We start from the raw sequence: 15,591 nt of genomic DNA, 5'->3' as shown, positions 1-15,591 counted from the left end.
TGTCGTTCTCAACCTATATGGTGTACTTTCTTCACTAGATCAAAACCGATATGTTTGACATAAAGTGCTCTTTTTCATACAATGCAAGTGAATGGTGACCACAGGCTATCGAACTTCAAATATAAGAAGCACTAGATGTACATCATGTGTTAGTCCGTACAAAATGTGTGCTGTATTTCAAGTCTTTTGAAGCCAAACAACAGCTTTGTTTGTGGATAAGGCCAAGTTATTTTATTCACTGAAAGTCTTTCCCACTGCTGTATATCTCAAATGTCAAAACTGATTTGTAAAATGCCAAGATCTGATTGACAAAAAAATCACTCCTATTAAACAAGGTCTTTTTAATGAATCAAAAACATGTGGTGTAACAAATGTAGGGTGCTTTTCAAACAGGAGGCTGCATTCTAGGATGAGGAGGATGAGTCCTTCCTAGTCCAGTCCTTCTGAGGCTTTCTCAATATTAAACGCTAGAATGAGATGGTCCAGTAAGTGAGCATGGCTACATCAGAAATGTTTTCACTTCTGTGGTCACGGCACACAAAATACTATTAAAACAATAATTTGAAGTATACTTTATATTGTTTTTTGTTATATATATTAACTGACTTTCTATTAATACAATGCAGGTAAAGATAACTGTCTTTGGTCTCCCAGTGGCTTACATTATGCGAAGGATACAAAGACTGCCTGCTAAGGATACTTCAAATTGAGACGTCCTCCATTGGAGCTTTATGATGAGGATATGCAGCCTTACAAGGATGCATCCTTCCATTTTAGAAGCATCTTAGTCTGATTTATAAATATAGGACTCTTTTGAACCCATCCTTTGAGTAAGTCCAAACAAAACTAAATCAGAACTTACCATTTGAATTAGTCTGAAAAATCCTGTGAATCACCATTTAGTTATCATTACTTCCAGTAAGCTATAATATGTTACAGAGTTGGTGGTTGACTTACATGTAGCAAAATCAGTTAGAATCAGATCTGAATCATGTTAAATCCAAAACTAGCCCAAAACTTTTAAAAGTTATCAAAATTATCGTTTGGGTTCAGAAGATTTGGAATATACCTCAATAGTCATATGAACCACTTTTATAGTCCTTGTTGCCACTTTTAAAGCTTGACAGTACTTAGTCTCCATTCATTTTCGCTGTATGCAAGCAAATCTCTTTCTTTGAGTCCCTTTAAAGCTTTGCACATTATGTAGATGTAATCAAAAGGTATTATTTTTCCACAGTTGCTTCAGACATTAATTTTCTTTTAAAATTCTCTTGAGCATCTTCATCAGATAGACCGAGTTGACGTAGACATTGCCAGCGGCTGTACACCTCCGCAGGGGCTCGGGCGCATTACCAACTCCTGGTCCGCCAGCTGCTGTCAGCCATCCGTAATCGTGTATGTATCTAAGAAGCATTCAAGCAGATTTATGCATTCAATTTGAACTTCTTAAATGGAGAATCCCACGTACCCCATCGCAGTTTTCCTCCAGGCCGAGCATTTGACTTTATCCGTCCCTTTTATCTGTTGCTGAGAGCTTCGAGCCGGCATCGGGGAGTGATATGCGGCTAAGGAGAGAGCGAACACGAGCATCAATCCCTAAAGTAATTATCTCAGCCCCTCATCATTCCAAAAGGCTAAATATAAGTGAAGTTTTTAGCTCCCAGTGGCAGCCATGTTGCCTTTGATAAACGGTGCGACTATAAAATTCGGGTGCGAAAGCGAGTATGTGTGTATTCTGCGTTCACACAGCCTGGCTGGGAGTATAAATTCTCCTGCACGCAGTCTGTCTTTTTGCCATGCACAGTCGCTCGCACGTACACACAAAAGCAGATACAGATAGGCGGGCGAGTGTGGTTGTGCTAGATTGGAATTGTCAGAGGTGTCACATTAAATGTGCTATTATTAAGTCCAGGCTGAATTTTATGGCCTTGCAGGATCGTAAATTGGTTGGTCAGTCCCTTAAATTACATATCCATCGAGCGATGTGCTCTATCCATCCTCACTTTTCTCCTGCTTTACTTTCTCTTTCTCTCTTTCTCCCCCTCCCTTTCAGCGCGTACATACACGAGAGCTTGATCTTAACTCTGTGCCTCCATGGCATGAGTGTGACAGGACGAGAGGAAAGCGGGAAGCTGAGAGTGGCTGACATTTCAGTTCAAAGAGGTTTTAGGGGTCACCATGGCCCCCGGCCAAAGCCGTGACCCTCCTGAGGGAATAACAAGAGAGCCTGTCTCAGTATATCGATCAGGAGAAACTTACAAGGAGCTTTAGTGTGTTTTAAAAGTTGGGAAGTCTAAAAATCGCACTCTGTAGCAGATCTGAATGTTTTTGTGACGGAGAAATCTGCTCTTGTGAATCAGAAAATCAATGTACAGTACAGAGTTGAGTATTACCTTGGGTCACATTGTATGGTCACGATTCATAAGCGATGTGCAGTTGAACACAGTTCTCATCTGTATTTGATTTGAAGCTCAAGGACTTTGAGATGAAGTGTCTTAATTGGCCAATATTTGACTTTAACTGACCTTATCTATCAGCTCTTGATCTGATGTATTGATGACGCTTAATTAAAACACACTCTGGGTGAATGGGTTAGGCTGATAGGCAGAGGCTGACAGCGGATAGATCAATAACACCGATCAGGGAAATGAAGATCTCAGGCTCTCAAAGGAGAGATAAAGATGGTGTTTAACAAATTAACTTAAGAACTGAGGTGATAAAGCAATAAAAAAATCATTAAATTATAAGCACTTTTCTCTCCCTTGAGAACCGCAGAGCACAGTTAACACTTAATTAAAGTTCAGCAAAAAGAGTGCTGTTGACCATAAGCCAAATATAAACAGACTTCACTGATCCAGTTATTACACTTGACTATGATTTAGATTATTGGTAAACCGCAAAAAAACCTACTGCGAGATTTCCCCAAAATAAAGCAATTGCATTCTTTAAGCCTATTTTTAAGACCATTATAATTTTTTGCTCTGTGACACAATTCTCATTACCATAATGCAAAAGAATATATATTTATTTAAATTTCATTTTAAGGCAGTATAACAAAATGTGACCATTATGTATAATTTATGCTGATTGAATAAAAATCACCATTAAAAATGATGGAAAATGCTAGATGCATGCAGGATGGTGTGCTTAATGACATCTAAATAATGTCACAATGCAGTTTCTATTTATGCAAAAATAACTTTTGAGCAGTTGTGGAATTATTTGGACTTAAAAATCAATTAACTTTCGAGTTACATGTCGTATTTCAGTAAATGAATAACTGTTTTCTTTTTCCAGATGGCCACAGAGGTGTTGGAGGATCTTCTGGAGGAGGATGACGAGGTTGTGGAGGTGTGTGTTAACTTTTTTTATCATCTTTTTTAAATGGTAGAAGTACAGTGGCCGAGAGAGCTCAACGTGCTGCAAATAAAAAAAACACCTGCAAATTAAGAAAACAATTTTGTCAATTTTACAACACACGCGCTACAAATGCTTACAACGCAAACAAATAAAGAAATGCACTGCAAATAGAAACACCTGCAAATTAAGAAAATAACTTCATCAATTTGACAACACACCCCTTGCAAATGCTCACAACACAACCAAATAAAGAAGTAAAATTCTTTATTTGGTTGTGTTGTGAGCATTTGCAGTGCGTTTCTTTTGCGTTTCTTTATTTGTTTGAGTTGTAAGCATTTGCAGCACCTGCTGTCAAATTGATGATGTTTTCTTGATTTGCTGGTGCTTTTTCTATTTGCGTGTGTTTTCTGAAGTTGCAGAACGTTGAGCTCTCTCAGCCACAGTATAGAAGTGCTTTTATTCATTTTACAAGTTAGCCAGTTGTAAAGAGTTGTTGGATTGATCTAAATAAATCATACTAGATTGAGATGATTCAGTGTTAAGAAGGACAATAAATGACTTAATTATAACATATAAGGTGTTTTTTTCTCTTTGTTGTAGTTGTGTATTATCAGGCCTATTTTACCAGATCTACTTGGTAGGATGTTTGACACCAGCATTTGATGCATTGCTCACAGTCTCAGATGGCTGGATTAATAATATATAGCGCTATATCCTGCTGAAACAGTAGTTTGTGTGAAAGTGCTTTGGTCTTCACTTTACATTATTAGCTATGGAAATTACACAGTGCTGAAACTGAGATACTGGGACATCTTATTTTGACAGACTAGCACACACACACACACACGCACACAATTGTATTATGTGGATTACAGGGGCTCTCCATATATGTAATGGTTTTTATATTGTAGAAACTGTATTTTCTATCCCCTTTACCCTAACCCTACCCCTCAAAGAAAACTACTGGCATTTTTTTAATTTAAAAAAAGCACAGGTTTTTTTTGTTTTTGTTGGACATTTGGTTTGCGAGGACGAAGGAGGTATCCTCATAAACCATGTTTATATTGTAATACCAATATCATTATACACATCCTCATAAACCATGTATTCAAGCACACATGCACATAGCACATCTTTTTCCAGCACCCTAATGTTACAAAAATGATGGTTTTCAAAACCATCAAAAGCACAAAAATCATTATTAAACTAGAGGGCATTCTGATCTTTTCTTCAGACTAAATAAAAATAAACATAACTTGTACAGTACAAACAACATTCTGAGAGTTGATGCATAATTAATTAGCAAAACTGAAGCCAATACATTATTTAAAAAATGAATATGAAGCTTATGATTTTAAAATATTTAATTTAATTTAATTTTATTTAGATTTTTTTATCACCAGTTCTACTAGCTATTTTAAAAAGTCCTTTATTTTCGGAATCGGAACTGGACCATTAAATTCCTTTGATTCCTATCCTTAGTGTACGCAATGAGTCTAGTCCCTCACAAAAACACACAAACACTCTCTCTCTCTCTTTCTTTCTAATAGATATCTGACAGATTGAGAGCGCTTACAGAGTGTTCTGAACATTCGGCTCAGGAGAATCAGAGTGTGAAAGAGAAAGAGACAGAGAGAGTGGGAGTGAGAGATGTTTGAACTCTCTGTGGTGTGTTATTGAGACATCAGAGGAGGGTATAGAGTATAACAGTAGGTGATAAAGTGAAGAGCACTTCAACACAGCACAACAAAAATATGCACACACACCCTTCCCCACAGCCCGTTTGCGTCTGACTTCTCATTTTTCAGGGTACAAACAAAGCTGCCCGATTGTTTGTTTCTCCCTCTCTGTTTGCTGCAAAATAAGGTTATTTTAATCCTGCCTGAAATCAAATATTTATAGCGCTGACAGAGTGCACAGGAAGTGCTTTAGGTTTGTTTTGTTAATTACAAGTGGCTGACTGACTGTCTCTGCCTTCTTTTATGTATGTACTGAAGGGGAGAGCGGGGTAAACTGTACCAGATTTGACATAATTCATCCTATAGACCAGTGTTTCCAAACCCTGATCCTGGAGTACTCCTACACTGCACATTTGGAATCAGTGGGGAATATGGGAATGATTTACATTTCAAATTAAAATATGAATAGACAATATAAATAAATAAATATATAAATTGTCATACTACCCATTCTAAAGTCTGTTTGTTGCACATTATTCCCATTTTAATAAACCAGCCAGGAAAAGGTTTTAATAATCCAAAATTTGTATACAGTGCAAAAATAGTTATAAAAAATAGTTAAGTTAGTAAAACTATAGACACAGCTTACCCCACAATAATTTGGTTTAATAAAACCAAAAATTATTAGAAATTGTCAATAATTATTCAATTTTTTTTTAGCGAAATAATCAGCATTTTTTGCAATGTTTAAAGAAACACACACACACACACACATTTGTACATATGTATTTATACAAAATTCATTTTTATGCGTCTATGTTTTTTATTTTATGTATTTATGTATATGTATTTTCTCCTCTTCCTGTTTCAGGTCTGGTATCTGTTGGGATGGCTGATTTATTTGCAGCTGGACAAACAAGACTTGACAAACAACGTTGTGAACTTAAGAAAATCAGCTTGGACGTACCTTAGCAAGGCCAAAAAGGTACAGCTTACACACATACTCACACTGTTCTTTTGGAAATGATGAGGCCATCTGATTTCATCTTGGCATAGTTTTCATTCTCCCCCACATACAGTGCACACACATTTTCTACCTGGCTGATTTCTCCACTCCTCCCTTGGTCCCTTCTCATTTTTTCCATCTGTCATGGCTCTCTCAGCATGCCATCAGCTCTTTTTCTACTGTGAAATTGATCAAACTCTGCTGGTGTCCGAGTGCTATAGAAATGGAAAATGAAAGGCGATTTTGAAAGAAAACGAGAGCGGGAATAGCTTGCAGGTTGAGGTATCACAATAGCTCTTTTTTTTTTTTTTTTTTTAACCAACCCCTGTCCTTTCTTCTTTCTCTTCCTCCTCCCCATTTCCATCTCTTCCTCAGGCTTTTCACTGTTACTGGACTTTGGTTCTCTCTGAAGAAACTTTTGGTCACTGCATGTAGTTTCTTTTGTTCCTCTTCTGTCGCTTTTCTCTCTCTATAGGGCTTTTCACAATTTAAATTGTTAACCCTGGGTCATCCTAAACCCAGGATAAACGGAATCCTGGGTTATCTGTAATCACGTTTCACACTGCTCATACTATACCTGGGGTTAACTGTTAATCCTGGGTATTCATTAACAGACGTTTCACACTGTACAGTCCTAAACCCTGGGTTAATGTTCTTATTTGCATATTTGCGGTGTCACCGTCACTGATTGAACAAACAGCAGGTAACCTGTTTACACTGCTTTTTAAAAGTCACCGCGTTGGTCTTTAGTCGTTTTAAGCCTCATGAGACACACAAAGGCAAGAAAACAAAGGCAAAACAAGTATGTGAATATTTCTTTTAAGTGAATAATACATTCCCCTCATAACTCCTGTTCACACGCTTTCCATCTTTTGACATTTCTTACTTTTCTCTCACCGGCTGCTGTTTACACGACATGCGTTTCCTGTTACTGATGTGACATTGAGCATTCTGATTGGCTGTCTGTTGCTAAGCGTCCAGCAGCAACAAGCAAACACCGCTCCATTTCACACTGAAAAAACGTAGCACCGCAATCCGGGGTTAACACCGCAAATGCGGTGCTAACCTTGCTCCGGAGCAGGGTATCATAACCCTGGGTAAAAAGGTGCTAACACTGCTTTCAGATTACAGGTGTGAAACGTTTCGGTGTTTAGAACGACGATAACCTGGGGTTAAGCGCAGTGTGAAAAGCCCTTATGTCTCTCTCATTCTCTGATGGTTTCGTTGTCATTCATCCTTCATTTCCTCTGCTTCACTTTGCAGCCTCTCGTTTCCTTCTTGTTTCTAGTCATTTAAATTTGGGGAAAGACCCTGGATGCACACCTGTTGTCTCACATATGCCTGTAAATCCATACTGGATGTCTCTTCTTGAGACTCTGAAACATAGACTTGCATTGCTTAATGTTATTGCAGAATGCAATATTGATGGGCAGTTATGGCCAGCCAATAGGAAAGCAGGAGAAATCTATCTCAGTACTCTTATCGATCCTAGTGGCTTTTCAAGGTCTCAGACATGTAAACCTTCAAATTAAAACAGCCAGATGAGACGTAATACAAACTCTGACCCTGTCTCAGCACCCAGAACTGTCTTTGTTTTAACCTCACTAATAAAAGTAAAAGTTACATTTACGGATATACAAATGGATAAGAAAACTTGAAAAAAAAATTGTATAAATAAAATTACTGACCCAATGGATGAAATATAATTTAATTGTAATATATATATATATATATATATATATATATATATATATATATATATATATATATATATATATATATATATATATATTCTTTTACATCTAGTCATTTAGCAGACTTAAGTAGCGACTTGAGGACAATAGAAGCAATCAAAACCAACAAAAGAGCAACAATATGCAAGTGCTAAGACTAGAATAGAATTTTGTTTTTTTAAGAAAACTAGTACAACCCCAATTCCGGAAATGTTATTTAAATTTGAATAAAATGAAAACTAAAAGACTTTAAAAGACTAATAGAAACTAAGAAGACAGATAGATAAAATAGAATTATAATAGAGAGTGCTAGAGTTAGACGGTCAAATAAAGATGGAAGAGATTGTTTTTAGCTGTTCCTTAAAGATGGCTAAGGACTCAGCTGCTCGGATTGAGTTAATATGTATAATATTTAATATATAATTTTATATTAAATCTGAGAGTAAAAATTAGCTCATGAGCACAAAATATGTAAATAAGACCTGAAAGTCACGCTTTTGGCTTTGGTTCAGACTTGTGAATATTTAATTACATTTGCTAACGTCTCAATTATTCATCTGCTCTTTAATCAGTGCCCCATTTTGGCCAAGCTTTTGTTAGCTGTCATTAATATGGCCATAATAAAGCAAACAATAATTATTTATTAATTAGCCTTTTAGAAGGTCATCTCTCTGCACTGTGAAATATATTGCCAGTTATGAATGAGTTGCCAGCTTGTTGCTTAGTATTGAAAGTGATAACCTTTCAACTTTTAGTAATAGTATCACCTAAACTGTTATTAAATCTGATGATCTTTCAACTTTTAGTAAGAGTATCACCTAAACTGTTATTAAATCTGATGATCTTTCAACTTTTAGTAAGAGTATCACCTAAACTGTTATTAAATCTGATGATCTTTCAACTTTTAGTAAGAGTATCACCTAAACTGTTATTAAATCTGATGATCTTTCAACTTTTAGTAATAGTATCACCTAAACTGTTATTAAATCTGATGATCTTTCAACTTTTAGTAATAGTATCACCTAAACTGTTATTAAATCTGATGATCTTTCAACTTTTAGTAAGAGTATCACCTAAACTGTTATTAAATCTGATGATCTTTCAACTTTTAGTAAGAGTATCACCTAAACTGTTATTAAATCTGATGATCTTTCAACTTTTAGTAATAGTATCACCTAAACTGTTATTAAATCTGATGATCATGTACATTTTGTTTTACCTTTGAGAAGAGTATATTTCAGTAGTCTTATTTTCTGCATCATTTCTCTGTAAATGGGAATAGTTGAACATTTACTGAAAATTTACTCACCCTCAGGCTATCCAAGATGTAGATAAGTTTGTTTTTTCATCAGAAACCAACTTGGTGAAATGTAGCATTACATCATTTGCTCAATAGTGCAACCTCTGCAGTGAATGGGTGCCGTCAGAATGAGAGTCCAAACAGCTGATAAAACATCACAATAATCCACATGTAATCCACACGACTCCAGTCTTTCAGTTAATGTCCTGTTAAGTGAAAAGCTCTGTTCTTGTATGAAACAAATCCATCAGTAAGATGTTTTTAACTTTAAACCATTGCTTCCATCATAACATTACAAGTCCTCTATCTAAAACATTGCTTACTCCAGTGAAAAAATTGCTGCGTCTGAATCAGTATGCATAGTTCAAGTACAGATTATAAGCAAAAACAGTTCTTAACCAATATGTCAGTGGATTATGATGTCAGGGGGATGGACTTTTTTCCTGGGAGAAGTGTTATTGTAAATTATGGACTATGGATTATGGAAATTTGGCCAGAAGTGATGGTTTAAATTTAGCCTTAATGATTTATTTGTTCAATTACAAGCATGATGTGATGTTTTTATCAGCTGTTTGAACTTTTATTCTGATGGCACCCATTCACTGCAGAGGATCCATTGGTGAGCCGGTGAGGTAATGCTAAATTTCTCCAAATGTGTTCTAAAGAAGAAACAAACTAATCTGCAGTATATCTTGGATGGCCTGAGGGTGAAAACATTTTAATTATTGAGGAAACTATTCCTTTTAACCTATAAAACAGAAATGTATTTCCATTTGATGTAGAATACAAAAAAAGGTATTTAAAAAAATGGATCTGGATTTTTGGTCCATACAATATTGGTTCAATGTTGATTTGAACTTCAACTTACATTGAATGGAAAAAAGTCATTTAAAGATCTTAAAATTATCTTCTATGTTTTATAGGAGAAAGTCAAAATGTCAAGAAATGTGCTTTAATACATGCATACATACACACAGACATAGTCCTAATATCTAAAATGGAGACTTTGAAATATATAATTACGTTGTTAGCTGTTGCCCAGCTGCTGAGGGTTGGATCTTCAAAAGTATTTCCATATATTTTTAAATCTTCAATTTCATGCCTTTAGTGATCATTAGCAAGTTGTTTTGAAATTGATGGCTTCTGAGCTAATCTCTTGATTACAGCCTCGATTTTTGTCCTGAATCGATTGATTTCCCCTGCTCCTCTGATTTTAATTAGCTTGTAGCTACTCTGCCGGCTGTGGATTTGTTTTCCGTATCTGCGCTCATATTGCCTTTTTCTACCTTTATCCCATCATTCTCTTGCTTCCTTACTCTCCGCTCATTCCTCTGTCACAGTCTATGACTTCAGGCAGATTCTACTTTAGCTGCTATTCACCATTGATTTTCTGCCTTCTGGTCAATGTCCAGCTCTTTACACGTCCATCCCTCAATACCCACCTCTCCTCCCTCTCCATACCTCACTACCTCTCTTTTCTCATTCTTTCTCTCATGCCATTCCTCACTACCTCTCTTTACTCCCTCTATTCCTGGCTAACTCTTTTTTTTTCTTCCTCTCTTTCTCAGTACTTTTTTGTCTCTGTGGCCCTATTTTTACCTGCAATTAACATCTGTCTCACTGATTCGATCACAAATGGTCAGTCGAGATTTATTGCTGCTTATACCTGGTGATAAAGGATCAAGTTTACCCAAAATTTAAAATTCCATCTCCCTCGTGTTGGTCCAGGCCTTCATGATTTTTGGTGGTCTTTCCATGGTAATACACTGGATGGTATAATACATTGGATGGTAATTCAATGCTAATACAATGAATGAATCTAGCTTTAAAAAGTAAGAACTATAAAGGTATGAAAAAAGTGGTCCATATGATTTGTGGTCCATATTCGAAGTCATCTGAATTCATAATTAGCTTTTTGTGAGGAACAGACTAAAATGTATTAGATATTGTTTCCATTTTTCAGTTCATTAAGTCAATCATGATTTGATCTCAGGATAACAAATCATTTTGATTTTGTCGTCTTGATCATCTAATTCATTTAAATAATCTGACTCAAGAATTTTGCTCTAAAGATTCAACTTTAGTGTTTTATGTAAAAAGGAACAGTCATATACTTGTAGGTTTGGCCAGACATGAGGTGAGCAACAATTACTGAATTTTATTTATTTATTCATTCATTCATTCATTAGTTCTTTTTTAACATTCTCAAATTTGTCAGCATCAACAATTTGTATGAAACATTTAAGTATTAATGTACACTACTGTGAAAAGTTAAAAGATTAAAAAATAAATTCAGCAAAGGTGCTTCAAATTGGCAAGAATGCATTTACATTTTTACAGATGTTCATATTTCAAATATAAATGTGCTGTTCAAGTAAAAAAAAAAAGCTGTTCTTTTCAACCTTCTCTTGATCAAAGAATCCTAAAAAGAATTATCAGAATTTCCACCGAAACTTGTGTGTATTTTACAGTTTTCATGGTTTGATTTACATTAGCAGTTACAACTAGTGCATATTTGGCCGTAATGTGTTTCTGATTACCTACAAATGCGATTTAGCAAAGACGGAACCAATGCATGTATATCAACAGCACAAAATGCTCAAAATTAGGTGCTCGACAAAGAAAGTGGTTCTTGAGGAAACTGCTCGCTTGAGGTGGTTTTGACTTGTGCGAAAAAGGGTTAATGCGAATAAAGGGAGATGGAAACGCATTTTGCGAATAACTTCCTCCAAGCGCATCAAAAAAGTCATGTGGCTTTGCGCTGAGACAGGATAACTTGATTAGCAGCGGACTGATCTTGTTCCACAGCATCTGAAATGCTATGGTCGAAATGTTATAAGTCTGTCATCAAAGTATTTCTGTATAATTGTCTTACACGACTGTGTTCCCAAACAGCAACATTCACCTCCGAAAGCAATGAAAGCATTTATAGGTGCTCGACAAAGAAATGCTAAATGAGATATTCCTGGACTTTACACAAGGTAACATTTTGTGCTAACAGGTTCTTTGTCAAACTATACAAAATGTATTTCAAACACTCCTTTATACTCACAGATAATTGATCAAGAGTCACATGACCTTAGAAGAAGAGTTGAAAAAAAAGGATCATGGAACTGTAAAAGTCCAATTCAAAACATACAAAATATAAAAAATATTTTTTTGTGATCTAATCACTTGCAGTGTATTTCTTTCACAGTACTTAAATATTTTGTATTCTTCAGTATTTTTCTTCTCCTTTTCAAATGTCACTATCTCTTATTTATCTCCATCAGCTCATTCTTCCCCTCTTCATCCCTCAGTACATCTCTTTTTATTCTTCATTACCTTCATCCCTTGTCCTGTATTGATCCGGACAGTATTGATTAAGCTTTGAGTGCATGACCATATTTTCAGCCATTAATAATCTTACATATAATGATTTATCATGCTTATGTTATGATGCATATATGCTCCAGCCTCATGCTTCGTGAATAGACTGTCACACTTTATCGATCCTTGAGGGGAAATTGAAGAACATTTTATCAGCTTTTGTTCTGTGTGGCAGTATAGATCTTGTGTGTCACAATGTTACTGCAGCGTTAGTGAAGCGTCTCGCTCAGCCATGGGTGCAAAATGACCAGTTTTGAGTGTCTCATTGCTCTGTCTGTAACTTACCATGGCAGCTTTAGAAATTGCCTCAGGCAAAACAATCAAAAAGCACATTCACTTGAACACACACACCTTGTGTGACCTCCAGGAGGTAATATGCGCAGTTAAACAATTTGTTTGTTAATTTGCGCAACTGTCTTCACGCTCTTTTCACATTCCAATTAAACAAATTATGTTTCAGGTGTACTGTTTTCTACCAGTTTATCTGAGTGAATATAATATTTCCTGGAAGAGATGCATGAGTGTTTTTAGACTTGCCCGGTGCAGACTTTCTCTGTAATTTAACAGTTTTAAGTATATTTGTATGCATTTCTACGCATGTATTTTACTCAACCCTTTATTTTTATGTGCGACAGCTGTGTGTTACTGTAGATGCTTTGTGTCATTTCATTGAGTGCAGTAGATTTGAACACATCTGAACCCACAGCTGTCTTTCACACACTCCATTGAGATAGAGAACAGGCGATGTGAATCATACATTTTTGATTGTATGTTTTAGCTCAAAACCAGCTATTAGGTGTCGCACATTGTTTACGGCTTTTACACTGCAGGGGTCAAATGTCAGGATAAAAATATTCTAGTGAGGGCCACGATTAGTGCCCCTCTCTATGTTTTTAACAGTCAGTGTGGTGGTGTGACACAGTGGGCAAAACATCAGGACGAATAATCAGACATTTGTCACTTGAAGACATTCATTTTCAGTAAGGATTTGATGGTAAAATTTTAGTATAGGGACCAATTCTCACTATTAACTAGTTACTTATTAGCATGCATATAACTAGCATATTGGCTGTTTATTAGTACTTGTAAAGCATTGCCATATTCCAGGGGTCAGCAACTAAGTTTGGCATCGGGCCAAAAAAAAAAATAATTTCACCACTAGATAGTGGGCCAGAACATAGTCAAAGGATAATTTAAGATATTAATTGATGAAAAATGCAACCAGAATTGCCTGTGACTGACTGTTACAGTGTATTTTGTAACTGGTAGTAAACTGTTACTCTGTGTAAAATTCTGCGACAGTCATTAACAAAAAGCCACATTTGTGTGGCGGTGTCCGAACAGAGTATGTGAGCGGAGTGGAGCATCAACAATTTCCCCTCCGCGTTCCGAGCATTTAATAATCCCTTCGCTCCCACTCCACTCCGAGCTCACTAGTTTCTATCACTCTGTTTTAATGCGCATTTTGAAGTATCGCATGAGAAATGCGTGATGGAAACGCCAGATTTCGAATACAAATCCCTTAATTCGTAAAACAGTTTTTACGCTCGCTTGAGGTGGTTTTGACTTGTGCGAAAAAGGGTTAATGCGAATAAAGGGAGATGGAAACGCATTTTGCGAATAACTTCCTCCAAGCGCATCAAAAAAGTCATGTGGCTTTGCGCTATGAGACAGGATAACTTGATTAGCAGCGGACTGATCTTGTTCCACAGCATCTGAAATGTTATGGTCGAAATGTTATAAGTCTGTCATCAAAGTATTTCTGTATAATTGTCTTACACGACTGTGTTCCCAAACAGCAACATTCACCTCCGAAAGCAATGAAAGCATTTATTGTGTTTCGTCTGCTCTCTCTGAGGCGCAATTAATTTTTCATATATGAAAATTATTATATTCAGTAGCTTATCCTAGTTTTCTATAGGCTATTTAGTGCCAGTTTACCAGGAAGTGACGATTTTGTTCTCTTTGACTCGTTGGATGGAAACTGTGCTCGTTCGCAAATATTTTATGCGATATTCCAATTTTGCGCATGAGTTAAATTCGCAGCTTTGGATGGAAACCTGGCTACTGATATCAGAAACACCGCTCTGCGTCTAAAGTATTTCAGTATGTTTGAAATATCACAGTTCTATGGAAGCCCCTTTCCGCCACTGAATAAAAAAAAAAAAAAAGGTTATTGTGACTTTTTATCTCACAATTCTGACTTTTTTTCACAGAATTGTGATATAAACTCGCAATTGTGAGATATAATCTTAAAGCTGGAGTTAAAGTCCAGTTTTAAGGGGGGGGAAAAAAGACTCGTATATTCTCACAATTGCGAGTTTATATCACGCAATTCTAAGAAAAAAAAAAGTCAACTGTCAGCTGAAAATATTCAGAAGGAACAAATAAATTCCTTGAGAAATATAACTTCCTGCTCAAGTCCACTGCAGTCATGGCCTTCACATTCTTTCTGATTTGAGTGATCCTTTTCTATCTAGCTAGCTAAATATGTTTAACGTGAATTCTTGCTAAATATGCAGTTATATTACGGGTCGTTGGCATGAATTGTACTCTTGATGGAGCGGTGATGGAGCGGAGTGAGTGAAAACCACGACGCTCCGACTTTTAAAAAATCCGCTCCTCGCTCCATTCAAAATCACACCTTTCCACTCCGCTCACATACTCTGATTGTGAGTAACTGTTGCTGTCATGAAAGATCTATTTCAGAACCAGCCGCTATCAAAATAATCTGGCTATGGGCGCGGGCCAGATATTATTGCTGGCGGGCCACTTTTGGCCTGATGCCGACCACTGCTATATTCTATATCTTTAATCCTACCCATAGTGACTACCTTACTAACTATGAGCAGTAATTAGGGCTTGGTTAATAATGAGAACTCAACCTTAAAATAAAGTGTGAGCAAATTGACTATATTAAAAATTAACTGTACCGATGAGCGGGTTTTTGCGTGATAACCGATAAATTGCTGATATTTAGTCATATATATATACATACACACACACATACACACACACACACACACACACACACACACACACTATTTTGTCTGAATAAAAAATATAATACCCAAACTAAAAAAATTAAAAACTGAAATCAGGTGTTTTAAATGAATTTTCAGTAAGGAATGTATGGTTTAATAA

General features: G+C 36.2%; 1 protein-coding gene across 1 annotated transcript in view; it reads left to right on the top strand.

Moving 5' to 3' along the window:
* LOC306877980 (uncharacterized protein) overlaps positions 1–15,591 on the top strand; it is a 90,773-nt gene that overhangs the window by 67,344 nt on the left and 7,838 nt on the right. The window contains exons 9-10 of the mRNA XM_079430050.1: positions 3,298–3,351; positions 5,911–6,024. Of these exons, the coding sequence (XP_079286176.1) occupies positions 3,298–3,351; positions 5,911–6,024 (168 nt within the window). The remainder of the gene's footprint in view (positions 1–3,297; positions 3,352–5,910; positions 6,025–15,591) is intronic.

Source organism: Barbus barbus (genome assembly GCF_936440315.1).
Source record: "Barbus barbus genome assembly, chromosome: 12".
Lineage (NCBI taxonomy): Eukaryota > Metazoa > Chordata > Actinopteri > Cypriniformes > Cyprinidae > Barbus > Barbus barbus.
Note: the sequence above shows the minus strand (reverse complement) of the source record. Positions and strands in the feature narration are given on the sequence as shown.